We start from the raw sequence: 27714 nt of genomic DNA on the forward strand, positions 1-27714 counted from the left end.
TCAGGTGGTGTGGGTGGTGGGTGGGTGAATCAGGTTCCTCAGACCCCTGTCTTCTCACCACGGACACCAGCCCTAGTGGCTTTTTTTGCACTCTAGGATCTACTCTAAATGACCTTTTGCTTGGCCCTAGCTGTCTGGTGCCACAGGTCAGGCAGGTCTAGGCTATAGCAGGCTCAGCCTGGAATGCCGACAAGAGCAGGCTGCTGGAGGTTCTGGCCTGCTGACATCACGCCTCTCCCCTTCCCTGTTCCGAGCTTCAGGCAAGAATATGGTCTGCTGGGTGGTGGCGTACACGTTTAGGCCCAGCACTGGGGAAGCAGAGGCAGGTGGATCGTTGAGTCATAGGACAGCTTCGACTACACAGAAAAACCCTGTCTTGAGACCTGGCCTCTGAGGAGCTCTCTTTAGCTCACGTGATAGCTTCTTTGCTTCTCGATCACAGGATTTCCATGTTCCCTTTCAGTCTGCCCCAGAAGAAATGGAGAGCACGGAACCTAGCTTAGGTGGCAGCTGCAGAGAAAGCCGAGCCCACCCCACATATCCTCTTTAATATTGTGTAAAAACACTCATAGTCTATGGTGTCCCCATCTTGTCATCCAATTCTACCCATGGTTCTGATCCTACAAGCCTTCAGCCTCGCTGGGCAATGGTGGCGCATGCCTTTAATCCCAGCACTTGGGAGGCAGAGGCAGGTGGATCGCTGTGAGTTCGAGGCCAGCCTGGTCTACAAAGCGAGTCCAGGACAGCTAAGGCTACACGGAGAAACCCTGCTTGAAAAAAAACCCTTCAGCCTCAGGAGCTCAGAACATGTGGTTGCCTGGGTAACCAGGACTTTAGAAGAGGTCACTATCTACTCAGGAGCAGGAGTTGTGGTCGGATTGAGCTGTAGAAACATCCGCACCCGTGTCAAAGCTGAGGGCTCACAAACAGCTGTCACACTTCACACCAGGAGGAGAGGGTCAGCCCTACCCATTCCACGTCCATTTCTACCTTCGGGCTTGGCAAAGTTTTCTAGGGAAAACTACCTGGGCCTGGCCAAGCCATAAGTCACAGACTTGACCCAGGAGTCCAGGACTCGCCCCCACAAGTTCTCTGCAAACCTGACAGGCGGGTCTAGCTTGTCCTGGCATCCTCAGTTCCTGTTGCTGGTGGCACACAGGCCAAACAAGGAAAAGCCAGGGAAGAAGGGTCCAGATAAAAACGCAGGCCAGGGTTGAGGTGGCAGGCCTCACGAGGCTAGGGATTACAAATAAACACGCCTAGGAACAGTTATGACACAGGGCCCAGGGAGCCCATAGTGCTTTCTTAGAAACCTGGCAGTAGCTGCCATGTGAGCCTCAAGTTCTGGACTGCAGACACTGCCCAGTAGTACAACTTCAGAACACAGTTAAACACCTTTGAAAGGTAGTTTATTAAGGTTTGTTGGGGCAAAGGAAGGCAGCACGTGGCACACACCCACAGGATGGAGACAGTGTCCACACTTCTCCCTCCTCCAATAAGGAGGCCTGGTAAGTTTTGACCAATGCCCACTCGCTTCTTCAGGGGACTTGGGAGACATGAAGAAGACTAGGATGACATGTTGCCAGCACTCCCGTCCCCTGGAGCAGAAACCCCACGACATCATAGCTTTGCCCGTTGTAGGGAAGGAATCCTGTGATGGTACTCCCCCACTGTCCAGGTGGCTCGTCCCAGCTGTGCTGGCTCATCTGTCCTCAGTGACCCCTACTTGCGCAGTGACTGCTACCTCCAGGAGTTCTGCCTGATGGGGCAAACTGTGGGAAAGGAACAGGCTGAATGGGCTGAGACCAGAGCTGGGCCCTCCCCATGGAACAGGGGTAGGAGTAGGGAGAGACACATACCCTCGGGACTCAGGCTGGACACTAGGATATGGCTCTGGGGGACTCCCAGGAGAGGCTCTTCTCTAGGTGGAGGTAGAAGGTCCTGTAGGGAAAGGTGGTCAGCTGAGAAGTGGGGTAGCCATCCCCCTGACCCACCACCATCGCCTCTTCCCAGAACGGCTCTGACCTGTGTGTTAGGGATGGTTCCGTCCAGCTTTGGAGGTGGTGGCAATGCAGCCCCCGTCTGCTGGATGAACTGCTGCAGGTTGCACTGCCGGAGTTCCCTGTTCAGCTCCTCCAGCTCCTGAGCCTGGGCCTGAGGGCACACAAGACCTTCAGGAACAAGGCTATATGACCTTTCCCCAACACAACATGTTCCCCGTAGTGAGGTTCCCCAAACCCGCACACAGGTGCACGCGTGCAGCAGGTGAAGAGTTGACAGACTGTCAGTGTAGCAGGTAGGGAGTTGACAGGGGTCTAGATCTGAGCTCACCTGCAGAGCGTGGTCAGCGGCCTCCAGAGCCTGGCTCACTAGGGCCAAGGTGCCCTGCATCTCCAGACTATGCCGCTCCTGGATGGCCAGGTCCTGGCGCAGGCGCTCAGTAGCAGATGCTGTAGCTGAGGGAGGACCAGGGGCCTCAGCAGCCAGTCGAAGCTCTGCCTCCAGGGCACAGGCCTGGGCATCGAGGGCCTCCAACCTGGCGGCGTGCTCAGCAGTAGCCGCACTCAGAGCTTGTAGGCGTGCCTGTCCCTCGCGCTCCCTGGCTTGTTCTCGGTGTAGCTCCTGTTCCCAGAAGGACTCGTGGCTCAATTCCTCAGCGTTCCTTTGTACCCTGAGTTCTAGGCCCTGCAGGTCTGCAAAGCAGTCTGGTGTGGGTCCCACCAGGGCTATAGGCTCAGGGATCGAGGGGCTGGGGACCAGCTTTGGACAACCTAGGTTGAAGGTCAATGCTTTGCGTGGCTCCCGGCCTGGTTTTGCCCATGGCTTCGGGGGAAGGCTGGCACGAACTGGGCATCGTTCCGGGGGTGGGCAGTTGTCTGAGGATGGCCTCCCAGACAGGCTGGGCCCTGTTCGCCTCAGGACAAACTGGACATCATTGGCAAACTGTCCACAGGTGGCCTGTGCTCCCACTGGACACTCCTGTGGCAGCAGCTGTCGTTCCTTCTCTCTAAGACGCTGCACAAGGACAAAGCGGCCTGTCTGGCCTGTGGAGGAAAGACAGGGTCAACCTATGTCCTCCCCCTGCCCCACCCCCTTTCTCTATCTACCTAGCTTGAAGAATAGAGCAAAGGATGGAGTCGACCCCACCCTCCTTGGGAGGGAAGATGCCACTGGACCACAGCCCCCTCCCACCAGTTTAACTTTTTTGTCCCTAGGGAACTCACCTATAGCTTGGGCTAGCGCGATGACCACTTCTTGGCAGGTGGTCTGTTCTGAGACCCCGCAGACCACCCGCTGGATGCCATCCACCCATACCTTCAGTTCCATGGCCACAAGCTCCTCCAAGACCATCCCTGTCCTGTGGGGAGGGTACAGGCCATAAGACCAAGCCAGGCCTGCTTCCTTTTCTCTTGGCTTGCCACAACAACTGGCTCAGGACTGGGGCCCTTCAGCCCTGCCCTCCTGTGCCCAGCCCCACCCGCAGGCCACACATTCCTACAGTGGCTGGGGAACTAGTTTGGCCCTCTTGAGCATTTTGAGGCGTCCCCCCTCCTTCACCAACCTCCTCTTGCCCCACCCACTCCACTCCAGGAACAAGGCGAATCATTAACTAGGTCCAGGTTTTCCTGTCCCCCGGTCACCTGGCTCAAAGGCCACTACCTTATTCAAGCGGGCAGCCGTCCCCAGGCACGCAGCCGTCCCCAGGCACCTAACAGCGACCATACGCAAGTACGATGCCTGCCGTCTACAGTCATGGGAACGCCCCCCAGGGAGGGAACAACAGTCTTCGGCCCCGGAGGAGATCAGAGTCACAACCCAGACAGACTTCCATCTCCGAACCGACCCTAGACCTGAGCAGCAACCCCCCTCGCCAGTTCCCAGTCTGCCTCCGCAGTCCCTCCCGTCCAGCCTGTGCTCTGGCCTTCGGTGGTCCCGCCCCCGCTGGGGGCACAGCCCGCCTCACTGCTGATCCCCGGCCGCGCGGGATCCAGACGTCCCACTCCGCAGCGGGCAGACGCAGGTGCAGCACAGCCCCCGCGCGTCCCTTTGCCCAGATCCGCCTCTCCTCGGTCGGAGACGGCTCCCCTGGTGCCGCGCCCAGTGCTCAGGAAGCTTGAGAACCCAGCACAGCTCACCTGGGCACTCGCCGGCCTCCGGGACTTAGGCGTTTGGGCGCCGCCTCAACCTGCTGTCCCAGCACCGCGGCGCGCCCAACCTCACGGCCTCATTGGCTAGCGGCCCGCAAGTCCCGCCCCACGGCACCCCATTAGCTCGGAGGCGTGTGCCTCCCGCCCCATACCCACTCTAATTGGCGGCTTCCTCCCGCCACGCCCCATTGGCTCGTTACTCGGTCCCGCCCCGGAGGCATCCAGGTGTGGGCGGGGCCTGAGTGGGTTGGGGCAGGACCTGGACGCCCAAGATGCTCACCGCTGTTGATCAACGCGGAAGCGCGTCTGCAGCTGCGTTCGCTCTGGGCTAGTTGGTCCAGGTGAGATGGGTTCCCAGCTGCAGAGAGGACTTCCACAGAAGACTTTCACTGTGATGGATCTCCGCCCACCGAGAGGGCCCCAGACTGGAATTTTGCAACCCCGATATGCTCAACAGTCTCCCTCCCTTTTCTAACCCCATGGGCTAGGCCTCTTCAGCCTGCTACCTTAGGAATCTGTGGCCCCCGACTCCGGGAAAAGAGACCGTGAACAGCCCCCCATCTCCCCTCCCACCTCCCGCTACTCGAGGGAGGTGGGGTTTAGGGGCCAACTGACCTAGTGGGCCCTGCAGCCTTGGTGGGGGAGGGGATCGTCCCTGAGGCTGCCTGGGACAAAGACCCTTGAGTCTTTGTTTGAAGCGCCATCCTCTCCCCTCCCCCAGTGAGCCCATTGCCCTCCAGAGCAGCCCGGCTCTCCCTGAAGCGGGGCCCCTTCAACGTCTTAGCTGGTGTTCCAGTGGGCTAAATGAAGCCAGTCCAGCAGCGCCATGTGCTCTGCCCCAATCACAGAAAGCTCTGGGAGGGGGTTCCTATGCCCCTGTGGCCACAAGGAAGCAGATTTAGAAACATGAGGCTATGGAAGCGACACGGTAAGAAGGAGCCTTCTGGGCCTCACTTCCATTCTGAGGCAGAAGCAGCATTTCCCAGGGTTCACTAGTGGAACCACCATTGGGGAAAGCCCGGGGGTATGGAGACAGACACAGCTAGGTAATGTTCCCAAGGGTTAGGCAGATGGCTGTCAGACACAGGCTTCCTTGTTGACTACAGTTAGCACAGCCACTACAGTCTCTCATCACCGTCCTCAACTGCCCCCCTAATCAGCTCATCTCCTCAGGACCATTACATACTCAAGACACCTACACATCTACTGCTACAACTACACACACACACACACACACACACACACACACTGAATTCCCTCCCAGGACACCATTGTTTCCCAGTACCAGCCTATGACTCCTGGCTAGGGATGGGTTCCAGGGGTCTGTATAGTTCCCTGGGCTTCAGCTTAGCTGGGTGGGTAGTCACCTTGCTTACATATCCAAACCCCACAGAGTACACTCAAGGCCCTGGGCTGCCCTGTCTCCCTGGAGGCTTCTAGTAACAGACACCCTCCCCCTCAGGTGCAGAAATCCATGGCAACAGGATAGAACGCTTCCCTCTCTAGGCCTTCTGTGGGTTTAGGCCTCAGGTGAGTGTGGGGGTGAGCTCCTGGGCTGGAGGGACATGGATAAGGGTTACAGGCAAAAGGGTAGCACCTCTGATCTTAGCTCTAGGCTGAGGGCAAGTAGGACAAAGAGGAGAGAACAGGGAATATAATGTACACACTGAGGACATGCTGCCTGGGGCGTGGTGACCTGCTGTCCTGGCCTGAAACATACACATGAGGACATTCATGTGACCAGCAGTCCTATGATATCCTATTGGGTAGACACCTGAGTAGGCCTCTTCAGAGAGAACTGGCAAGTGCTATCTGGGCCTCTCTGACACACAAAGAGAGTGTCATGAAGTTCCCACCCCCGGGACACAGGGCACACTCCATCCTTCCTCTTTCCTTTCCAGCTCCTGACCAACATGGCCCCTAATTCTTGCCAGGAGTCTGAAGATGAGCAGGTGTCGACAGCTCCAGCAGGTGGAAAGGCAGACAGCAGTGACTTAGGGTCTCCAGTTGGCACACCTATGGACAAAGAGACTCCTTCGTGTTCCCAGGGCACTAAGCCCTACAGCACATCCGCACCAAGGGCCTACTCTATCGGGCAGCAGTAAGGAGGCAGGGGGTGGGGCAGCCTCCTGGTCTGGGCCAGCCAGAGGGGCCAGGCCTGATCCAACCGCAGGGAACTGGAATTGCAGGTTATCCCCTGAAAGCCTGGACCCGGGTACCCTGAAGCTGTTATGGGAGCAAAGAGAACTAGAGATCCAAGCACTTCGGTGGGCTATCCAGAGTCGCCAGAATACCCGAGACTACTATATCCTGCAGGAGGTGGCAGGGATTCCCCCCGAGCGGTCAGTGCAAACCCCTCAATCCAACCCAGGTCCTACCCTGCTGTAGCTCCCTGTCCCTGGAGCATGTAGACCCCTTGCCCAGACCTGCTAAGGGTTTAAGCTGCCCTGGCCTGCGATAATATGTACCTTCAGGGCTTGGTGGCAGTGAGGTCGGCTTCACTGCTGACCTACTCTCAGGGATCCTTGCCTGACCCGGAAGTACTGAGATTGCCCCTCCTACCAGGAGCTTCAAACGCCAAGATAAATTCCTGCAGAACCAGGTTCAGAAGCTTACCCTGGAGCTGAAAGCGCAGAAGGAACAAGCTCAGCTGGTGAGGGGTGGGGGGGGGGACGGGAGCAGGTTGGTCTGGGAAGGTAGGGCTGCTGGAGGCCTCTCTCACTGGCAGACACTCTTCATCAGGAGAAAGAGCGCTTGGAGGAGAAACTGCAGCAGAACCTTTGTGCGATGCAACAGCTGGAGGCTGAGCTGCAGTCGTTCCAGAAGTCATGTCTTCTACAGCTAGCCCGCTCCTCTTGGGTGGGACGCATGCTGAGGTCTCAGACTGGCAGCGTGGAGGTGAATTTGGGCTTCTGGCCCTGATACCTCTCAGGCGCCCCTCCCCAACATTCCTTGGGGCAGCCAGGATACTTCTTGAGGCAGGTGTCTCTCCTGGGGCTCTTGGTCTGCCTGAGAACCTGTCTCTCTTGGGATTCCTCCACAAGGAGGGATATGCCCAGCAGTCCTCTCTCCATCTAGTACACAAAGTGCTGTTAAGGTCAAAAGTGAGAGGCCCTGGGGGGTGGGGAAGGGGTGAGGAGGTCTCGCTCTCAAGCTCCCTGTGAGCTAGTCTGTGCTTCCTTCTTGCAGGTGGTCACTGCAGAGGTTCTAAGGGACCCCAGTGACTCTTCTGACTATGCTGAGGTTCCCATTGCTGGGGAGGTGAGCAAGGCTTGCCACAGGAGGCATTCCACATAGATGATGAGGCCACTGAAGCCCTGCAAGGTGAGAGAGCCACGATCCTCTTATTTCCTGCCAGGGTTTCCGGTTGGAGGATGTAGATTGGAACAGCATTGCCCACCGATATCCCAACCTCTTCTCCAACATGAGTTTCCAATCGGATCAAAAGTAACTGCATTGGACAGGGAGTCCCCAGGGGTCAGGGGAAGGGAGGACTTGACTTGACTGAAGTGCACCAGTTCTTACTGTGTCCTTAAGTGTCCCGAGCCAAGTCATGAAACTCCTGCAGTCTCAGCTATGAAACATAATATGTAGAATGGGTTCAGAACAAGGGGAGGAGGTCTAAGGTCATTAATTTATCATGAGCTGAGTCTGACTCCTGAGTTCCTAGAACACACACACACACACACACACACACACACACACACACACACACACACACACCAGGGTGCCCATTGCCTTGGGGAGGCTGGCTGGGGTTGGGAACATGGGGCCTGGGTCTAGGAGCCAAAGCAGCCAGTGAACACATGTGGTCCCAGGCTGCCCCAACCACACCCGTCCTACGAAACGGATGGCCGGGACTCGGAGTACACCACCAGGCACACAGATAAGTCGGGCAAGGTCCTGGAGTGGAGCACATTGCCTTCGACGGACACCAGCAGCTCAGAGGTATTTGACTCTGACACCAGCAGCTGCCAGGTTGTTCTGCGTTCTAGAGCAAAGAAGGTGACAGGCCACCCTTCCCAGGAAACAGACATAACTTCTTCTGAGCAGATGCAGGAATGGGCTAGGAGCTGCAGTGGACACAAGCAAGGTGAAGTTGGGTGCATCTCCCTTTCATCCTTTAGCAACCCGTTGACCTCTGCCCAAGGTCCTTCAGCCCCCAGGGTGTGGCAGCTTCATCCCTGCTGCTGTTTCCCTATGATGCAGACCCCTGGTCTGGCCTCCTGGGGAACTGCCCACGGGACTCTTGTGTTCTCCCTCCCCTAAAGGACTTCTTTTTCTAGATCTTCATAAGAGCTGCTCACCCTCGTCTAGCAAGACTGTTCTGGAACCCTATGTGGACCTTCCCCACCAATATGCAAGGCCCCAGTTGAAGTGAGGGCTGCCCAGCCATGAGCACACCAGAAAAAGCGGGTGGTTTGCTGGGTGGATGGGTCCCTCCTTCCCTACTCAGCATTCTTTTCTGGGTCCAGCCCACTTGGTTGCTGCTTAAAGATTGCTGCAGTCAGCCACCGAGAGAAGTTCATCCGTATCCTCAACCAGTCACGGGTAGAGACTGTTGACCTAGGCGGCTTTGTTCTGCAACAGCTTGTGAGGGATTACCCCGTGTGCATGTACCGCTTCCCGCCGGCTACTCTGCTAGCCCCGCAGCACCACATCACGGTGAGCCCTGCTGCTTGCCAGCCCACACTGCCTTGCCCCAGCCCACACTGCCTTGCCCCAGCCCACACTGCCTTGCCCCAGCCCACACTGCCTTGCCCCAGCCCACACTGCCTTGCCCCAGCCCACACTGCCTTGCCCCAGCCCACACTGCCTTGCCCCAGCCCACACTGCCTTGCCCCAGCCCACACTGTTCCTCACTTGGTACCTGGCTTTTCCCTAGGTATGGGGTGAAGGAACCAGCAAGACCAAGAAGCAGCTGCCACTGTTCTCAGGCCAGGACTCCTTCCAGTTCCAATCCAGCCGAGGCTGTGTGACGGTGCTAGTCAACCCCCATGGCCAGGTCAGTGCTGATCCCCAGCCAAGGAGCTGAGGAGTCAGCTGGTCTCACCAGGTTAGAGTGAATTGAACAGCACAACCTGATGGTTTTGCCAGGTCCTCAGTGAGCATCAAGCTGCACCTTGTGTGTCTGTGGGCTCGAAGATCTTCACAGACAACACTGACTGGTCCATTGACCGCTTCCCGCTCTCAGAGTGTGAGCCCTGTGCTGATGCCGGTGAACAGCAGCGCCATCGTCATCATCCTTCGTCCCCACACAAAGGCTCGGCAAGGGGTGCAGGGGCCAGGCGCAAAAAGCCAGGGTAGGCACAAGTTCCTGAGTCTACCTCACAAAACCTGTCCCTTATTTCCCTAGGCATAGCCTTGGACAGGACTACTACCCTGGCCCATACTATCTTGCATTATGCCCACCTTTGCCCAGAACTGAGTAGAATATTCCTTGGGTCCCTGTCACATCTCTAGGCCAGGTGTTCGCCAGCAACGGCTCTCCAGCACTAGCAGACCGAAGACCTCAGGACCTCTTCGCCCCACAGAGACCCAGGATATCTTGCCACTCCTGAGCACCCAAAAGCTCCTACCCCCTGGGGAAGTTCCTGCACAGCAGGAAGGCATGAAGGCTGAGACATCAGAGCTCCTGCCTGTGATCCCAGAGTGTGCCTCAAGAGTCTGTCTCCAGGACTCGCTGGGCAGGCTGGAGCACAAGGTCCAGGTGAGCATGATGCTGTAGCGCCAGGTTCTCTGCTCTGCCATTCCACAGGTTCTTAGGCCCCAGTGTTTTCTGCAGGTATGCCGGAAAAGCGTGGACCTAAGTTGCCCCATGGTGGCCCTGTCAGTACAGAGCACAGCCGAGAGCAGATATGGCTTCCGCTTCCTCTGCTGCCCTCCCATCACCGAGGAACTGTGCCGGCGGTTGTAAGGCAGCAGGGCCAGGCAGGCAGTGCCAGCTGTATAGTTTATTGAACCAACTGTTGCTTACAAAGTAAAGCACATTTCTGCACACCTGAGAGTCAAAGTGATTTGCTTGGCTTTTACAGAGGATATATGGTGTCCCAAGAGAAAGGACTGCCCCACACAAGGAAACCTGCAAATCCAACCCAGGATGGTTGTGTTCTTTGGAGGCCTAGGATAAGCAGGCTCAGAACTCAGGCCACATAGGTGACCCAGACTCTTGGGACATACAAAGAGCCCAGCCCCAGCTCTAACCTCTTCAGCTTTGGCCCCACCTAGGCCAAGAGATCCCAGCAAGGGGAGGTTACACTAAGGGAGAGAGTGGGCTGGGGGGACAGGGTTCAAGTGATGAAGGCAGTGGAGGCCTGGGGAGCAGGCTTCGGGTCTGAACATCCCTGGGCTCGATGGCTGGGGCCTGAGGACATCTCCAGGGCTCTCAGGGTAGTCACTGCAGCCAACCTCTCACCCAGGACAGACCCCTCACCCAGGCTAGGCCTCAAGCTGCCCAGGACTCTAAGCCTACGTCCTCTGAAGGGCAGGTCTGCAGATTTCCCTGAGGAGCTGATGCCTGACTCAGGTGGCATTGGGTACTTCGGGGGAGAAGGGATTAGGTGAAAGCCTGATGTCTTGGAAAGTTCTAGAAAGCAAGGAAGAAAACAGCATGTCAGAGAGGACCTTTCAGATAAGGTGGGGGAGTGTTAGTTGCTGCCTATCCATAATGGTGCCCATCTATAACATTGTGAGATGGTGGCAGGCTGGGGGAAGTCCAACCGCAGGTCAAGAGCTGCAGTGTCCTTTGGGGTACCTACAGGTGGCAGTATCCCTGTCCCACTAGGCACCTTCCTTTGTCCTGCTTCATCTGCTTCCCAGAGAAAATATGGCTTCAGTCCTGGGGCTAGCTTTAGGGCAGTGGTTCTCAGCTGTGGGGTGTGACCCCCTTAGGGCTTACATACCAAATAATCCTGCATATCAGATATTTACATTATGATTCGTAACAGTAGCTAAATTACAGTAATGAAGTTGTGATGAAAATAATTTTATGGCTGGGTGTGGTGGCACACGCCTTAATCCCAGCACTTGGGAGGCAGAGGCAGGCAGATCGTTGTGAGTTCGAGGCCAGCCTGGTTTACAAAGCAACAAAAAAGAAAAGAAAAGAAAAAGAAAAAGAAAATAATTTTATGGTTGGGGTCACCAGAGCATGAGGAACCGCATTAAAGGGGTGCAGCATTAGGAGGGTTAAGAACCACTGCTCTTGAGCATACAAAGTGCCCATGAGGCCTGGGCTCTGGGGGGTCATCTGGCGGCTCCAACCAGTTCTCTCTCTCCCCTTCCCCTCTCTCTCTTTGGTTTTTTGAGACAGGGTTTCTCTGTGTAGCCTTGGCTGTCCTGGACTCGCTTTGTAGACCAGGCTGGCCTCGAACTCACAGCGATCCTCCTGCCTCTGCCTCGCAAATGCTGAGATTAAAGATGTTCAACCAGTTGTTAAACTTCTGTAATGATGTGAGTTAGGCGGCTAGGGTCACCCAGTGCCTTCTAGGCCTGACATCTGCAGCAGGAGGTCCAGCAAATTCCAGTCAACTCTGCTGATGGTTGCCTTCCTACTGTCCCTTAATGTGTGCAGTTCTTGTCCACTGGGTGGCCAGCTGTTGATCTTGCTTTACTCTCAGGGCCCTCTTCCTGCCCACTGCCCCAAGCACCAGCCAGACTGTAGAGGGCTAAAAGTACGGTTGTTTGGTCACTGACAACTTTGTACTTTTGCTCTTTTTGCCCTTTCTAAGGCTTATCCACTATTGCTGGGTAAAGGTCTCTTCAGCAGCAGTCACTTTGGCTCCCTCGGAAAGGATGCTGCCTGGCTTAATTCTGCATCCCTATGTTAGGTCAGTCCTGCCTGGGCTGAAGTCACTGAATGCTCCTAACCTTCTTTGCCTTGGTCTCCTGGTGGTTCTGTTGGCTACTTTCCTACTTCTGGATTCTGCTAGTTTCTCCTGAGAACTGGTGTCTGCTTCTGGATACTGTGAAGCTCCCAACAGGTGCTTGTCTCTGAACTTGCCCTGTATCCTTTTGTGGAATGCCTCCCTCTCTCATTTATTAGTCCTTGAGGTATCATGGTGTCAAGGAAGAGTTCAGATTGAACCTGCTCTAAGTTATGAAACCCACCCACCCCCACCCCCACTTTGCCAAGAAGGGGACAGTCTTATGTATCTCCTTCCAGCGCCTGGCAAGGGAAGGGGCTGAACTATCCTATGCTGCTCTGAGGTGGGGACATCCATACCCAGGTAAGGGATCAGGTTATTCTTAGGCTCTGGGGTAGTACCTGAGACCACGTGTGGAGGGGTTAGGGAAGTCTTTGGTCCAGTCTGGTCTTCCTGTTCTTCAGAAGCCGCCTGTGGGTCCTGGGATGCGACCTGAGCAGGTCTTTCTGGCTGGAACTCCAGCTGTCTGTGGAGAAGGGGACTGAGGTGGGGAGAAAGGAGAGCTGCAACCATGTCTGTTTCAGAACTAGGCCCAAATGGCCACCACACTGGGCTGGATCACTGGCCTGTGGCTCCTTTGGCCATCTTGAGGGACCAGTGGCTGCTCAGCCAAGGAAACTTCTAGCCCAGATCACCCCACACCAAAAAGGACAAAGGGTGGTAGGGCTGGCAGGAAGAGGGGGACCAACCGCAGGCCAATGTCCCTCCAGGCCCGAAGCCCAGTCATGGCCAGGTCACAGCTTTCTTCAGGGTCAGGCCTTGGGGTGGAGGGACTGGTGGCCAGATCTTGCCTATGTGGGGGCAGCTGCTCCAGGGGTGCCCATTCCTAGGGAGGGAAAGGGCTGGTGTAGGGACCCTGACCCTGGAATAGGAGGGCCAGAGCATGGGCATGCCAGTAGTCCTGGACACTGATACAGTGGGGGCAGCTCTGAGTGGTGGTCCAGTTCAGGGGAGGACTCTGGATAATGGTCTATTGTGGGGTATGGGTAATAGGAAATGGTCTACTTTGGGAAGGAAGGCAGCAGTCCTGGACTACTTTGGAGTGTGGGAAAGGCATACCTGGTACTGGTATCTACGTTCCCGTAGGCCTTTGGTGGGGTTCCCACAGAGAACTTGACCAGGACCTGGAGAAGAAGGTGTGGCTATGCCTGGTTTGGGGTCAAGGTACTGCAGGGTCAGCTCTGGGTCAAATAGATTCAGTTACCATGGGTGAGGTTGCTGGCATGGTCTTCTGTGGCTGGGCTCTCAGAAAGCAGACCTTCAGGCAAGGGGCCCTCAGGGACCAGTAGGGACAAGGCCCATGGCTGGGTCTCAGGCACAGGCTTGGTTGAGTCAAGTTTCCAAATGTTGGCTCCATGGGGACAATCTGTCCAGGGTCAGAACCAGAGATCACTGGGCTCATGTTGGCAAGCATGCTTCCAGCTCAGATCACAGAGCACAGCCCTGCCACTCAAGAAGCTGTGTGACCTAGGCTGGCCTGTGATGGCTCCTTTTTCTCCAGAAAGACCCTCAGCCTCAGACCCTCCTCTCCTTCAACACAGGAAAGGGGAAGCCAGCGGCTGCTGCTCATGGGAATATCTTGACCTGGGTCAAATGTGCATGGTTCTAGGGACATAGGTCCGGGAAAGGGAACAAAATGCAGTCACCCAAATCTGAAAGGCCTGGGGAATGAGTGGAGGTCTTTTTTCCTGGGGTTGAAGGAAGCCTGTCCTCTTGGGGTACTGGTGGGGACCTGTCTTCCTGAAGGGCTGGTGGTGGTCTCTTCTGGAGTCAGGGGCTGGGGCATAGTATCAGCCTCTATAGTAAGTGTCTGGCCTACCCAGGTCCATAGTAAGTGCCTGTCTGGCCTACCCAGGTCCATAGTAAGTGTCTGTCTGGCCTACCCAGGTCCATAGTAAGTGCCTGACTCGCCTACCCAGGTCCATAGTAAGTGTCTGTCTGGCCTACCCAGGTCCATAGTAAGTGCCTGTCTTGCCTACCCAGGTCCATAGAAAGTGTCTGTCTGGCCTACCCAGATCCATAGAAAGTGCCTGTCTGGCCTACCCAGGTCCATAGTAAGTATCTGTCTGGCCTACCCAGGTCCATAGTAAGTGTCTGTCTGGCCTACCCAGGTCCATAGTAAGTGCCTGTCTGGCCTACCCAGGTCCATAGTAAGTGCCTGTCTGGCCTACCCAGGTCCATAGTAAGTGCCTGTCTGGCCTACCCAGGTCCATAGTAAGTGCCTGTCTGGCCTACCCAGGTCCATAGTAAGGGCCTGTCTGGCCTACCCAGGTCCATAGTAAGGGCCTGTCTGGCCTACCCAGGTCCATAGTAAGGGCCTGTCTGGCCTACCCAGGTCCATAGTAAGGGCCTGTCTGGCCTACCCAGGTCCATAGTAAGGGCCTGTCTGGCCTACCCAGGTCCATAGTAAGGGCCTGTCTGGCCTACCCAGGTCCATAGTAAGGGCCTGTCTGGCCTACCCAGGTCCATAGTAAGGGCCTGTCTGGCCTACCCAGTCGAGGGAGGAGAATGTCAAGCACGTTGCCTTCCTTGATGGCCTCCTTCACCATCAGCCAGTCCTGGTTCAGCTTCTGGGGAGCAGGCAAGTTGGTGCATGTGGTAGGTACATCATCTAGGATGTGGAGCTGAGGGATGAGCTTCTTTACTTCTGCCCTGTAGTTGTAGTCCTGGGGTACCTATAGGGTAGAGCCAAGGGGACAGCAGACCTGGGTCTAGTGGGCCCTGCAGGCCAACTGCTTCCTGGGGCTCCCTCCTCCAGACTACTATGGTACAGAACAGAGACAGGGTAATGATATTGTCTCATCATACTGAAGCCTAGGGATTAGGCTTTCATCCTCTCAGAATGTGTGCCCTCATCCTCAACGCTCATAGCCAAGGGTCAGGGAAGCCCTCTAGCATGTGGAGCTCATCATGGGTCAACACCAACCAGCAGCCATTGAGGTGAACAGTGAGCTTGGAGCATGTGTGACCTTTGTGGGGTGCATGTGGATTCACCTGCTATGAAGAAGCTTGCATATGCTTGATTTTTCTAAACAGAGTTAGGCTACTTAGGCCTCCAGTGACAGAAGAGAGAGCTCACAGAGAACAAACCAGAAGATGCATGTGGGCACAAAGGTCTCCATTTTGTGGGGGCTCCTCCTAAACATATGCTGACTGGGTGTTCAGCACACATACCTTTTTGGGAGGGCCAGGATCTGGCTTCAGGCATACCAGATTCCCCTCCAGTGTGAGCGTGGCCAACCGTGGGCACAGCTGCAGGAACCGCATCTGCCCTAGGTCCTCTACATTGTTGCCCTCAAGGTCCAGCACCTCCAGCTGCTCGAGCAGGCACAGCGGGCTCAGGTCCGAGATGTTGTTGTAGGAAACATAAAGTTCCTGAGGACCACAGGAGGGATCTCAGCTGGGGTCTGTCCTGATCTCCGTTCCTTGCCCTCAAACGCTACAGACTTACCTTCAGTGCCAAGAAGGAGCCAATGCCATCCAAGTCAGTCAGGCCACAGCGAGCCAGCCACAGCACCTGCAGGTGGCCCAGAGAAGTGCCCAGGTCTCTGCAGAAGACAGGCAGAGTGGCGTGATGGTTAATCTTCAGTGCCAACTTGATTGGACTTAGAATCACTTAGGAGACACATTTGGAGCATGTGTCTATGAAAGTATTTCCAGAAAGGGTTAACTGAGGAGGGAGGATGCACCCTGAATGTGGGTGGCATCTCCTCAAGGGCAGGGATCCTAATGGGGGAAAGGAGCTGGCCAGCTGATTGCTGGCACCCCCTTTTCTCTGTTGTTTTTGTTTGTTTGTTTTGTTTTTTCAAGACAGGGTTTCTTTTGTTGTCCTGGCTGTCCTGGACTTGCTTTGTAGACCAGGCTAGCCTTGAACTCACAGAGATCCCCCTGCCTCTGCCTCAAGAGTGCTGGGATTAAAGGCGTGCGCCACCACGCCTGGTTTCTTCTCTGTTTTTTAATCTACTCAGATGTGAGCAAGCTTCCACTTCCACAGACATGAGCTGCTCCTGCTGCCGTGTCTTCCCTGCCATGATGCTGTGTCCCCTAAATCATGAGCCAAATAAGCCTCTCCTCCCTTAAGGTGCTTCTTGCCACAGCAGTGACAGTAAAAAGTGACTACTATACGTGGTCAGTGCTGCCATGGGGTTGAGGGGTCTCTCCTTAGCTGACACAGGCCAATGCCATGCTACCACCCACTCTGGCTGTCCGCAGGTACAGGGATAGCTGTGACTTGCCTGCGGTAGGCTCCACCTGATGGGGTCCAGAGATCCCTGCTCCCATCTCTCCCTGCTGTAGCATCCTGGGTATAGTTTAAATGTGTTCCTGGAAAGCCTGTCTGTGGGCACAGTGGTCCCTGGAGTGTTGGGGGCCCTTCCCAAACATGCTGACTGAGTGTCCAGCACCCACACCTTGTTGGAAGATCCAGGGGCAAGCCTGAGACATACAAGACTGTCCCTGAGGAGCTGCCTTCAAGCTGCTGCCTTGGCCCAGCCCTACCTGCTACTGTTGCTGTCCTCCTCTCTTTTTATTTATTTATTTATTATTTATTATGTATACAGATTTTGTTATAGATGGTTGTGAGCCAACATGTGGTTGTTGAGAACTGAACTCATAACCTTTGACAGAGCAGTCAGTGCTCTTACCCTCTGAGCCATCTCTCCAGCCCTGTCCTCCTCTCTTACTGGCCTGCTGTGCCCACAAGGCCTCTGTTCCTTGCAGTGTATGCAGATACTGTGTTTGAGGACCTGTCCTTGCTCTTTCTTGCTGTGATGCTCTTCCTGTAGCACTGAACTGCTCTTTGCCACCTGACCTCAGGCTTCATGAGCTATCACTGTATCTCATGCCCTAGTCCTTTTGGTAATGGCTCGGCTACCATGTAGCCCCGCTAGGCTTGTTTTCAGCTGTTGCTCTAGGCCGTACATTTACTTTAGTCTTTGTCCTTCAAGTTGTTAAGATTCAGCAGTTACCCTGTTAGTTGCCTTAAACCACCATTTTCTTTTTAAAGTGTGTGTGTGTGTGTGTGTGTGTGTCTGTGTGTGTGTGTGTCTGTGTGAGTATACAGCACATTTGTGCAGGTGCTCATGGAGGCTAGAAGAGGATGTCAGATCCCTTGGGGTTAGAGTACCAGGTGGTTACAAGCCGCCTGATGTGTACTGGAACTGAACCTAGGTCCTCTGAAGAGCAGTACACGCTCCTGCTGAGTCATTTCTCCAGAGCCCCCCTCCCCTTTTTGAGCTGTTCTCACTCTGTAGTCTAGGCTGGCCAGGAATTTGAGGCAGTTTTCCTGTTTCAGCCTTTTAATACAGGTGTGCATCACCACACCAGCAATCAAATGACTGTTTACCCCTTGGATAGAATTTGTTTCTAGTGATTCTTTCCAGCTTGGCTTACAGAGACTTCATCTCTTTTGCTCACACACATCTGCTGCTTCTGCTGGGATGGCCACTTGCTGGGGCATATGTCTCTGTCATGCTGTCATGCTGTCTTCCTTCCAGTGCTCCACTCTTTCTGCCTTAGAATGGTTCGTGGAAGGTTGAGGAGAGCCCTCCCCCCCCCCTTTCTTAAAAGCAATTTGCAGCTGAGCAGTGCCAGTGGCTGTGGTGGTAGTGCACACCTTTGATCCCAGCACTCAGGAGGCAGAGGCAGGCAGATCTCTGTGAATTCAGGGCCAGCCTAATATACATAGTGAGTTTGAGGACAATCATGGCTATACCAAGAAACCCTGTCTCAAAAAATCAAACTAACAAACAAAAATCCCAAAAAGCAATTGATCTTGTTTTTTTTTCTTGAGTATCCTGGAGTCAGTTATGTTTCGATTCTTTTCTAATTTTTGACAAGTTTCCTTTAATCTTTACATTTTTGTGTGTGTCCTACCATCTCAGTTTACTTCTTTTTGTTTGCTTGTTTTTTGTTGTTGTTTTGTTTTGTTTTTTAGGACAAGGTTTCTCTTGGTATTGTAGCCTTGCCTGCTTTGGAACTCATCAGGCTGGCCTCAAACTCAAGGAGATCCGCCTGCCTCTGCCTCCCACGCGCTAGGATTACAGGCGTGCACCACCATGCCCGGCTATCTCAGTTTACTTCTGTCAAGAGTCCAGATTCTCTGAGTTAGGTAGGACTCCTCTATCTGCCTCCATCTCTGATTCTTTTATTTTTCATATTTATTTATTCTTTCTCTGTCTCACCCCCACCCCATCTCTGTGTATGTGTGTGTGTGTGTGTGTGTGTGTGTGTGTGTGTGTGTGTGCGCGCTAATGTGAATATTACACCGTGGCATTCATGTGGAGGTTAGAGGACAATTTGTTGGAACTGGTTCTGTCTTCCTTTGTGATCCTTTTACAAGAAGATTTACTTTTATTTGTGTGTATGTGTATTGTGTGAAGACATCCTGGCAGGACAGAAGAATGCTAGGCCTCTCCCTGGAGTTGGAGTTAAAGATGGTTATTAGCCATCTGACATGAGTGCTGGGAACCAGTTCAGTCCTTCTGGGAGAACAGCAGTGCTATCTCTCTTTTAGACTCTGTCACAGACAGTTCGTTTTGGTTTTATCACTCCTGTCTTTTGAGGCTCTTATGGTTTCCTGAGGGGTTGCCTTCAGTTTGCTTGTAGCTGAGGCAGTTTGTAGTTTTAGTCCATTTGTTTTCAGAGCTTGCCCACTTCTTGCAACCTGGAGCTCAGAATTTCATGCCTGGGCTGAGCTTCAAGAGAGTCAGGCAACTTCCATTTCTTTTGGTGGACCACATATCCAGCTAAAAAATGGATTCTTCTTGTTATAAAAAGAATAAGGATTAGGAAATACCCAGCACTTCAGGAGGCAGAGGCAGGTGGATCTCTGTGAATTTGAGGCTAGCCTGGTCTACAAAGCAAGTCCAGGACAACCAAGGGTACACGGAGAAACCCTGTTTGAAAAAAGAAAGTATTAGGAAATAAGTGGATTGTGTTATACTTTGTAATAATAGGAAATTTATATAAAATTCTTAGAGTTTAAGGCAAAAAGCAAAACATATACCATTTGTAGAGTCTTGTAACAGAAAGAAAAGTCTAGATTTTTAAAAAAGACTTAACAAAAGAGAATAGTCTGAGGTGGTGGCATAGCTCTACTGCAGTTCAAGAAGCCAAAGGAGACATCATGACCTCAGTTCAAGACTAGCTTGGGCAACCTAGAAAGACCTGAACACTTTAAACAAAACAAGCTGGGTGTGGTGGCTCATGCCTTTAATCCCAGCACTCGGGAGGCAGAGGCAGCTGGATTGCTTGCTGTGAGTTCGAGGCCAGCCTGGTCTACAAAGTGAGTCCAGGACAGCTAGGGCTACACAGAGAAACCCTATCTCAAAGAGAGAGAGAGAGAGAGAGAGAGAGAGAGAGAGAGAGAGAGAGAGAGAGAGACAGAGACAGAGACAGAGACAGAGACAGAGACAGAGACAGAGACAGAGACAGAGAGAGACAGAGAGAAGTTCTGGGTTTAAAGAGAGATCCTGTCTTACAAAATAATGTGGAGACAGAGGAAGACACTCACTCAGTGTTGACCTCTGGCCTCCACATGTATATACACGGGCAAGGGCACCTGGATATATGTGTGAACATACACATACACTCCACCCCTACCACTACCACCACCATGAACAACAAATCGTAGGACTCTCCAGGTTTAAGCCAAGTTGTTGCTTTGTTTTGTTTTCTGAAACAGTGTTTCTCTGTGTAGCCCTGGATGTCCTGGAACTCACCAGGCTGTCCTCTAACTCACTGAGATCCATCTGCCTCTGCCTCCTGAGTACTGGGACTAAAGGCATGTGCCATCATGCCCAGCTCATCCCCAGTCTTATAACATACTTTTAAATCCAGCTCAAACCAGATGGGGGTGGGGGGATGTCTCTGTGAGTTTGAAGTCAGCCTGGTCTACAGAGTGAGTTCCAAGACAGCCAAAGCTACACAGAGAAACCCTGTCTCGAAAACAAATAACAACAAACAAACAAACAGAGAGTGGAGGCATATCCTATCCTAGTACTCAAGAGGCTGAGGCAGGAGATTACCATGAATCTAAGTATAACCTAAGGTATACAGATTCTAGGCTAGCACCATGTCTCAAAGAACAAAAACATAAGGAAAAAAAAAAAAAAGAACTTGGAGAAAGTGAGAGCAAGAGGAGACAGTGTGTGTGTGTGTGTATGTGTGTGTGTATGTGTGTGTGTATGTGTGTGTGTTTGTGTGTGTGTATGTGTGTGTGTATGTGTGTGTGTTTGTGTGTGTGTGTGTGTGTATGTGTGTGTGTATGTGTGTATGTGTGTGTGTGTATGTGTGTGTGTATGTGTGTGTATGTGTGTGTGTATGTGTGTGTGTATGTGTGTGTGTGTGTGTGTATGTGTGTGTGTGTGTATGTGTGTGTGTGTGTGTGTACTGCTCTAGATAAAATTCCATGTATGACAGACAAGAACTCTACTAACCAATCTACACCCCACCTTCTTTCTAGAATTTTGACTGGAATTTCACCCCTTACACCTCTCGGCTTGGGCCAGCAGCATCTTCACAAACACCTCTGCTCAAACTCCCAGCCTGCGGGTACTCTTGACTTTGTTCTCTCTAATCCAGAGACAGAACCACAAGGTGCTCCCGTGTTCTGAGTGCTGTCTTTTAAGCTAGCTCCCGAGAACTCTGAGAATACTAAGCTTTCTTGACACTTCAGTCCCTGTTCAGCAGACAGATGTTCTTCTGGATCTAGCCTCAAGTAGAGGGTCAGCTTGGAGGCAGCTCCTGACTACTCTTTTTCCTAGGGACACTTCCCTCTAGCTCCTGGCTCTATGGGCGCATGCCTGGTGTGAGCACCTTGACCTGGACCCCAGCTTTGGTTTCAGTATTGCTCACATGGGGCAGGTGCCTCCCCATAAGCCTAAGAAACAGGTTCTTGCCTCTCTACAGGGTGCTAGAAACAGGAGCCACAGACTCCAAGATATTTGGAAGACAAAACACATGGACCGCACCCACCCACAAAGGCTCTTACCCCTGGGGTTTCCCCTCCCCCCTTCCATGAATCCCACACCTGAGTTAATGTCTGTAAAACCATTTGATGGCAGCCTTCACCCTCCAAGGGTCGACAGGGTGGATCAGAGTCTTGAGAGGAGGGGCAGCCTTCAGCAGCTGAGGTCCAGGCCCCAGCCCCTGCTTGCCCTAGACCAGGCTCTCACCTGAGGGAGCCCAGGCAGCTGTGGTTCAGCTTCAGTTGGATCAGGTTAGGGAGGTGCACTCCTGCGGGCCACAGGGAGGAGAGGTTGGCCTAGCCCCAACAGCCCTGCCCACCTCTTCGCAGTGCCTTCTGCTCCCTACATTCCCGAGAGGCATGGACAGCTGAGTGCCTGTTCACAGGCCCACGACCTCTTGTGGCTCACAGTGGGCCTGACTCTGTGGGTTCTCTGCAGGTTTTCTGAGCCTTCTCTTCCTTACAATGTGTGTCTGCATACCCTTTTACCCATGTATAGCCTGGCATGGGTAAAACAGGTGCAGAAAGTACACACACTGGTAAGGACTTGGCTTGAGAAAGGGAGCCAGGCTGGTATACGTGAGGTGAACCCTGAGCATCTCCCCTCATTGGCCCCCAGGGCTGAAACATCCCCCACGGGTCTTTCAGCATTAGCTAACAAGTCTCAGGAATGTCCTGCTAGTGCCTTGTACAGCCTAAAGCTCCAGGAGAAGGTCCCCATTTTTAAAGCCTCTTAGGGTGAGATCCTGGCTCTTTGAGATAGAATCCCTGAATGATGAAAAAAGGGGTGTAGGGTGGCCTATAAATCTCCAAGGAGGAGCAGGTGACCCCTGATCTCACAGGTCCACAGAACTGCTACACTGAGTTGTCAAACACTTAAATGCCAAACTGAAAACCAAGCTAAGCAGGATGGGGAGTGTTTAACTTTACTTGTAATCAGAGAAAAGCAAACAAAATACACAACTATCCTGTATCTTTCCTGTTGGGACGGTGTTGGTGAAATTTGAACAAGGTCTGTGACATAGATAAGAATGCTCTATCAGTGTCCTTTTCAGACTTGGACCATTACACACAGAGTATTTAAGATAATGTTCTCTTAGGAAATAGGCACTAAAGCATTAAGGAACAAGAGGAACCCTATCTTAAACAGATTGAGAAAACAAGTTTCTCAGGGATGTGTGTGTACAGCCATGAGAGAGAGAGATAAAGAGAGATAAAGAGAGAGAGAGAGAGAGAGAGAGAGAGAGAGAGAGAATAAATATTCTGAGGAAAGGTTACATGAGGGATCACTGTAACTTTTTGGGGGGGGGGAATCAATGTAACTTTATATGTGTGTGTGTGTATGATCTGTGTGTATAAATTCAAATTATCTCTGGGAACACCTTGCATAAGAGCTTAGTACCTTTGCTATTTTGCCACACTGGTACTGGTATTTGGATGTGGTCCCCCTGAAAAGTCATTTAGGAATAAAGACCCTGGGCTAAAACTTCTTAGTCTAAGGACCAATCTTAAGGAAAGAGACATTTAGCCCAAGGTGTTTGCTAGCTTGTCATTATACCCAGGAAATAAACTGGCTCATTGAAAAGTCAATCTGTGACAATCACAGGGGCATGGGTGTGAACAGTGACTCTCACCGAAGTTCCCCAGGCTGTTCTTACGGGTGTCCACACACATCTCCAGCACCCTCACCAGTTGGAGGTCATCTACCTGGGCCAGGGCCTGCTGCAGAAATCATCAGGTGTCATTCCCAGTTTTCTCCATGCTTTTGGCTGAGGACTCTGTAAAGGTGCCTACGGGAGCAGGTGGCAAGTATTCCCCTGCCTTATCCAGGTTGGGTTTGCTGTAACAGTTTGGCTGGTGGGTATGACATGAGCAGAGATTATAACAGTTTGCCTGTCAGGAAGGAGTGCTGCCAAGGAAGGGCCTGCACTTGGGATGCCAGTCTCCAGGTGAGACTTTCAAAACAGACCCCACAGTGCAGTTGGAGGCCAGAGTCCTGCTGAGCAGCATCCAGCCACAGCATGCCTGGACCAGAGGATACACAAAACACTCATGCTGGAAGCCAAGGGGCCCTACTGGTCTCTGTTCTTGTTGATGAACTAGGCCAAACCTTCTTGTGTGTGAAGTGCCAGCACGGTCTCGCAGGACTCTGGGCCACACCTGCTATGGCATCAGTAGACACCTTGGGGAGCACATGCAGGCTAACCAGCTATTCTGAGGAGGTCCTGGGTGATACCACCCACTGCAGTTCTCTCTTTCATTGTGGCCAACCATGAGTAGGTTGAAAACTCTTAAGCACTGGGAGCATCAGGGTTGCCCAGGTGGACTTTACAAAACCTTAGGACTAAGGGGTGGGGCACAACAATAGGCTCTCACGCTAGATTTGGAGGAAAGGCTTTACCTGCTGCCGATACAGGCAGCATACCAAGGATAGACCCTACGTCAGGCAGCTTGAGAGGAGACTGAGGAACTCTGGCCTTGGGAGGTGGTGGTGCAGTATGGACCATGATCAGCTAGCTGCCCTTCCAGCATCCCCGTACGCCACCTCCTAGTCCTCCCTGCTACAACATTACCTACGAGTAAGGGGCTTCTTGTCTGCTTGAGCACAGGCCTCAGCCAATAGTTACAGAACCTTGGCCCAATAGTGCTTGTGTCACTTGGGGTTGCTGGCAGGGACCCTCAGGGTGGAAAGGTAGGTGGTACCTAGCAGAGGGAAAGCTAGCTATCAGCAGAAAGGGTGCCAGGATGCCACCTCATGCAGACCCACGGAGGAGCCTGAGGCCCCAATCACTTACCAGCCGAGCAGGGGATAGGTGCTGCTCCCTGCGGATATCCCCATGGCTGCCCAGTCTCTTGTTTTGTGGGCAGGGGTTCTTTAGGCCCTGCCAGCTCAGCTCTCGTACCCGGATACTAGCTGTGCTTGGCCGAGGTCCCTGGGATCCATCCCAGGCTGGGTCCATCCACATCCAACCTGTTAGGAGAGGCAGAGGGCCAAGTCTCCTGGTTTACAAGGCTCTAGTTCCCAGCCATGGCCCACAAAGCCATTGGATTAATTCTGACATCTTCCCACCTCCCAGCCTGATTTGGACTGAGGAGCCCTGGCAATCTTGGTCTAGATAACTGAACAGCGCACATCCCCTTCCCTAGTGTCAGCTCAGACTTTCTGCTTGTGCTGATACCTTCCTTTTGCTTCTGTATTTTGGAAAAAAAAAAAAATGTATTTGCCCATTTTATAATTTGTGTATATGTGTATGTGTTAGTGTGTGTATATGTGTGTATGTAGAGGTCAGAGGACAACTTTGGGTGCCATTTCTCAGGTGCCATCTTCCACTTGTTAAAAATTTTATTATTATTACCATTATTATTATTATTATTATTATTATTATTATTATTATTTGGCCTTTTTGGGGGGGGTTTCGAGACAGGGTTTCTCTGTGTAGCCTTGCCTGTCCTGGACTCGCTTTGTAGATCAGGCTGGCCTCGAACTCATAGCGATCCGACTGCCTCTGCCTCCCAAGTGCTGGGATTAAAGGCATGTGCCACCACGCCCAGCCTGAGATAAAGTCTCTTAATGGTTGGGGCTTACCAAGTAGGCTAAGCTGGCTTGCCCACAGGTCCCAGGTACTTGCTTGCCTTTTTCTCCCTAGTGCTGGGATTACAAACTCACACCATGATGCCTGGCATTTTATATATGGGTTCTGGGGATCAAATTTGGGTCTTTATGCTTACAAAGCAAGCAGTTTATTGTCTGAGCTATCCCCTTAGCCCCTGGTTCTGTATTTGTTTCCCACAGTGCCCACACAAAGAGTACTGGCTCCATGCTTTGCCATCTGGGGCCTCACAAAGGTTGTGAGTTGGGCCTGGAAAGATAGTTCAGTGGTTAAGAGCACTTGCTGCTGTGTTTGATTCCTAGCATCCATACTGGGTGGCTCACAAATTCCTATAACCAAGGGATCAAGCTGGGCAGTGGTGGCGCACGTCGGGAGGCAGAGGCAGGCGGATCACTGTGAGTTCGAGGCCAGCCTGGTCTACAAAGTGAGTCCAGGACAGCCAAGGCTACACAGAGAAACCCTGTCTCAAAAAACCAAACCAAACCAAACCAAGAACAACAACGACAACAAAATAAAACATAACCAAGGGATCAGATGACCTCTTCTGGCTGCTGAGAGCACTTGTTCTCTGTGCTATACCAACACACACAGAGGCACACCCATATATGATAAAGAATATTATTTTCAAGGCTGTGAGACTTAGGAGTACTGAACACGATGCCTGAAATGACCAGCAGCAGCTGTTACTGACAGTTCCCTGAGCTCCCCCAGACCCTGGCTATGGAACCTTCTTCGTCAATGGTCTCTAGTCTAGGTACAGAAGTGAGATGACAGACGTCCCTCCAGCCACCCGCTTTGTTGACTGAGGCCCCACCTGCAGGTAGCTGGCTCCTGCTGTAGTTCAAACATTCGGGCAAGGGGGCCACATGTGTCTACAGGTAACACCTGGAAGAGAGAGTTAGATTATCTTCCTGGCTAGGTCACAGTGCCCTGTAGCACCTGGGCTGAGCTGGCCAAGGTCACAGCACCCAGGTGCAAGGATGTGGGCTGCTAGCTGGGGGCCTGGGCCTGGATTCCCATTCTAGTGAGGGTGAGGTTCACATAATGAAGAAGGCCCTCTGGGTAATACAGTATAAACAAAGACATGATCCAAGTCCTCATCCAAATCCTCCTTCCACTCCTAAAGGGGACGGTTCTGAGTCATCTTCTGTAAGCCCACCACTCCTGAGCTCCTCCCCATACCTTTGGAGGTTTTTGTTGGGGTGGGGTTTTCTTGGTTTTCGAGACAGAGTTTCTCTGTATAGCCTTGGCTGTCCTGGACTCACTCTGTAGACCAGGCTGGCCTTGAACTCACAGCGATCTGCCTGCCTCTGCCTCCCGAGTGCTGGGATTAAAGGCGTGCGCCACCATGGCCGGCGTGTTTTGTTTTTTTGAGACAGGGTTTCTCTGTGTAGCCTTGGCTGGCCTTAAATTTACAGAGATCTGCCTGCCTCTGCCTCCCAAGCGCTGGTATTAAAGGCTTGCGCTACCACCTTGGAGTTTTTTTCAGGTCTCTATACCTCTGGTAGCAGGCTCATGTACTGTTTCGCCTTAAAGATACAGAGGTCTACGTTTGGCCCCTAGGGCTGGAGTGAGAACTCTTTCCTCTTGGTCATAGTCCCTGGCCTCCATCCAGGTTTGGCCGACCCCTAACTCCTGCACTTCCTGTCTTTCACAAATACATTTTTCTAATAAGAGTGACCACCACCCCCGCCTTTCACCGCACTTCATGATTTATTGCTTACTCAGTCTAGTGTCTTGTCCCACAAGATGTGGGCCCCACTCCTCGGCCCAGGTTTCCCCTAGCACAAAGGGCGTGGAGAGACGGAGCCAGGCTCTCACCTGAGGAGTAGGCCAGGGTGCCCAAGACAAGGGGCCCAGCCCTGGGGCCCTCCAACACAGCGGTCGCTCTCTCAAGTGAGGGCTTTATTTTTTTCCACCGCGGTGGGGTTGCGGCCCTGGCGCCATGGCAACGGAGGCGGGGCCTCATTTGAATACCCAAATATTCGTAAGCCCCGGGCATCCGGGCCTGCCTGAAGATGAGCCCCGCCCCCTAGCAACCGTTGCCGGGACACGCGGCAGATCCGGTAGGAGAGCTCTCTAGAGTAAAAGAGACTAGCTAGACCGCTGAACGCAGTGAAGACACCCACAGTGGTTTGGAGAGCCGCCAGTGAGGGGCTTCTGGCCGGCTCTCAGTTATCGGCCTGCTGGCCCCATCGGCCGAGCTGAGCTCGCACCCGGGGCAGCAAGTGAGCGCGCGCCCCCAGGCCTGCACCACCTGAGTAAAGCCCTGGCTGTTTTCTGATGAGGACGTGCTTACTCGTTTCTCTGAAATTTCAAAAAGTGTTGAAAACACGTCATTTGCATCTGACAGATGTATACCCTACTTGCTTGAGTGTGGGTGAAACACTTCATTTCGCCCCAATACCAACTTTTCTGACTTCCGGGGTCGTTCTTCAAATGGGACGCAGTATGAGTTGCTGCAGGGTTAGGACCTCGAGTTTGGGGGAGGCGGGGGAGGTGGGGTGGGGGTAGGTGCGGGGTAGGGGGTGGATGGGTGGGGTCTTCTCCAAACACTACGAGCGCGATGCTATGGGCCGACGCTGCTTCGGGAAATGGCCTTGGCTCCACCTCGGCCTACGAGAACAGGCAACTTGGGGTCCCGGCGGACTCTGTCTTCCCCGGATATCCCGCCTGCGCGGTGCTGACTGTCCCCGACGCCAGGTCCCCGTCGGAACGACCTTTCCGCTTTGTGGGTCTTGGGGCTTCTGGTGAAGCTACAGGATGGGGGCTCTGTGGCAGGCCCTGCGACGCAACCCGAGCGCACGCCAGTTGCTTTCCGGAGGAATTCCGGTCTCGGAAGCACCGTCTCTCACACTCTCCTGCACCTCGGAACTAGGCGTCACTCGCTGAACGAAGCACCCAGGCGGCAACACTGCCCTTCCTGCCACTCCGGGAAGCCCCACTTAGCTGCGGCTTCTGACGGATGGGTTGCTCAACCAACCACAACAGGTCGCGGTGAGGTGGCGTCCGACCAATCACCGGCCGTCTCGAGTTGACGGACGGGCGCGGGGCGGAGCGGGGCG

The 27714-nt window shown here is 53.3% G+C and overlaps 3 protein-coding genes across 18 annotated transcripts; 1 reads left to right on the forward strand and 2 right to left on the reverse strand.

Annotated features, from left to right (window-relative positions):
- Positions 1 to 1392: 1392 nt before the first annotated feature.
- On the reverse strand, positions 1393 to 4500 carry RASSF7 (Ras association domain family member 7). Of its 7 annotated transcripts, none has more exons than XM_084774119.1 (6): positions 4429 to 4500; positions 3225 to 3358; positions 2332 to 3044; positions 2026 to 2154; positions 1860 to 1941; positions 1393 to 1772 (listed from the first exon to the last, which is right to left on the reverse strand). In XM_084774119.1, exons 2-6 carry the CDS (start codon positions 3349 to 3351, stop codon positions 1741 to 1743), a joined length of 1083 nt encoding a protein of 360 aa, XP_084630245.1. In that variant the 5' UTR covers positions 3352 to 3358; positions 4429 to 4500; the 3' UTR covers positions 1393 to 1740. The 7 variants fall into 7 exon arrangements, with proteins under 7 accessions (XP_084630245.1, XP_084630241.1, XP_084630239.1 ...); XM_084774115.1 differs by lacking the exon at positions 4429 to 4500 and adding an exon at positions 4137 to 4237; XM_084774113.1 differs by lacking the exon at positions 4429 to 4500 and adding an exon at positions 3965 to 4130.
- LMNTD2 (lamin tail domain containing 2) lies at positions 4363 to 10146 on the forward strand. 3 transcript variants are annotated; one of them, XM_084774095.1, is made up of 15 exons: positions 4363 to 4489; positions 5611 to 5678; positions 6050 to 6249; positions 6338 to 6490; positions 6714 to 6801; positions 6891 to 7046; positions 7338 to 7409; positions 7507 to 7595; positions 7967 to 8241; positions 8435 to 8525; positions 8624 to 8813; positions 9034 to 9153; positions 9246 to 9451; positions 9612 to 9858; positions 9934 to 10146. In XM_084774095.1, the coding sequence occupies exons 3-15, from the start codon at positions 6062 to 6064 to the stop codon at positions 10063 to 10065; spliced, it is 2007 nt and encodes a 668-aa protein (XP_084630221.1). In that variant the 5' UTR covers positions 4363 to 4489; positions 5611 to 5678; positions 6050 to 6061; the 3' UTR covers positions 10066 to 10146. The 3 variants fall into 3 exon arrangements, with proteins under 3 accessions (XP_084630221.1, XP_084630223.1, XP_084630222.1); XM_084774097.1 differs by having other exon boundaries at positions 8144 to 8241; XM_084774096.1 differs by lacking the exon at positions 5611 to 5678 and having other exon boundaries at positions 4381 to 4489.
- LRRC56 (leucine rich repeat containing 56) lies at positions 10083 to 27616 on the reverse strand. Of its 8 annotated transcripts, none has more exons than XM_084774102.1 (13): positions 27260 to 27616; positions 25464 to 25534; positions 23834 to 24009; positions 22673 to 22760; positions 21247 to 21307; positions 15522 to 15618; positions 15245 to 15445; positions 14562 to 14745; positions 13275 to 13436; positions 13130 to 13194; positions 12760 to 12896; positions 12412 to 12551; positions 10083 to 10734 (listed from the first exon to the last, which is right to left on the reverse strand). In XM_084774102.1, exons 3-13 carry the CDS (start codon positions 24002 to 24004, stop codon positions 10439 to 10441), a joined length of 1602 nt encoding a protein of 533 aa, XP_084630228.1. In that variant the 5' UTR covers positions 24005 to 24009; positions 25464 to 25534; positions 27260 to 27616; the 3' UTR covers positions 10083 to 10438. The 8 variants fall into 8 exon arrangements, with proteins under 8 accessions (XP_084630228.1, XP_084630229.1, XP_084630230.1 ...); XM_084774103.1 differs by lacking the exon at positions 27260 to 27616 and adding an exon at positions 27061 to 27112; XM_084774104.1 differs by lacking the exon at positions 27260 to 27616 and adding an exon at positions 26949 to 26969.
- Positions 27617 to 27714: the final 98 nt, after the last annotated feature.

This window comes from Acomys minous (assembly GCF_964271855.1).
Source record: "Acomys minous genome assembly, chromosome: 2".
NCBI lineage: Eukaryota > Metazoa > Chordata > Mammalia > Rodentia > Muridae > Acomys > Acomys minous.

Coding starts and splice junctions, on each gene's coding strand:
- RASSF7 (XM_084774119.1), bottom strand. CDS start 3,351: ATGGTCTTGGAGGAGCTTGTGGCCATGGAACTGAAGGTATGGGTGGAT. Junction 2,155..2,331: donor CCGCTGACCACGCTCTGCAG/GTGAGCTCAGAT, acceptor GTGTGCCCTCAG/GCCCAGGCTCAGGAGCTGGA. Junction 1,942..2,025: donor GAACCATCCCTAACACACAG/GTCAGAGCCGTT, acceptor CTTTCCCTACAG/GACCTTCTACCTCCACCTAG.
- LMNTD2 (XM_084774095.1), top strand. CDS start 6,062: ATGGCCCCTAATTCTTGCCAGGAGTCTGAAGATGAGCAGGTGTCGACA. Junction 9,452..9,611: donor GCCAGGCGCAAAAAGCCAGG/GTAGGCACAAGT, acceptor TCACATCTCTAG/GCCAGGTGTTCGCCAGCAAC. Junction 9,859..9,933: donor GGCTGGAGCACAAGGTCCAG/GTGAGCATGATG, acceptor TGTTTTCTGCAG/GTATGCCGGAAAAGCGTGGA.
- LRRC56 (XM_084774098.1), bottom strand. CDS start 26,651: ATGCCCGGGGCTTACGAATATTTGGGTATTCAAATGAGGCCCCGCCTC. Junction 24,010..26,470: donor CACCCTGGCCTACTCCTCAG/GTGAGAGCCTGG, acceptor CTCTCCTAACAG/GTTGGATGTGGATGGACCCA. Junction 15,619..21,246: donor AGCTGCCTGGGCTCCCTCAG/GTGAGAGCCTGG, acceptor TGTCTTCTGCAG/AGACCTGGGCACTTCTCTGG.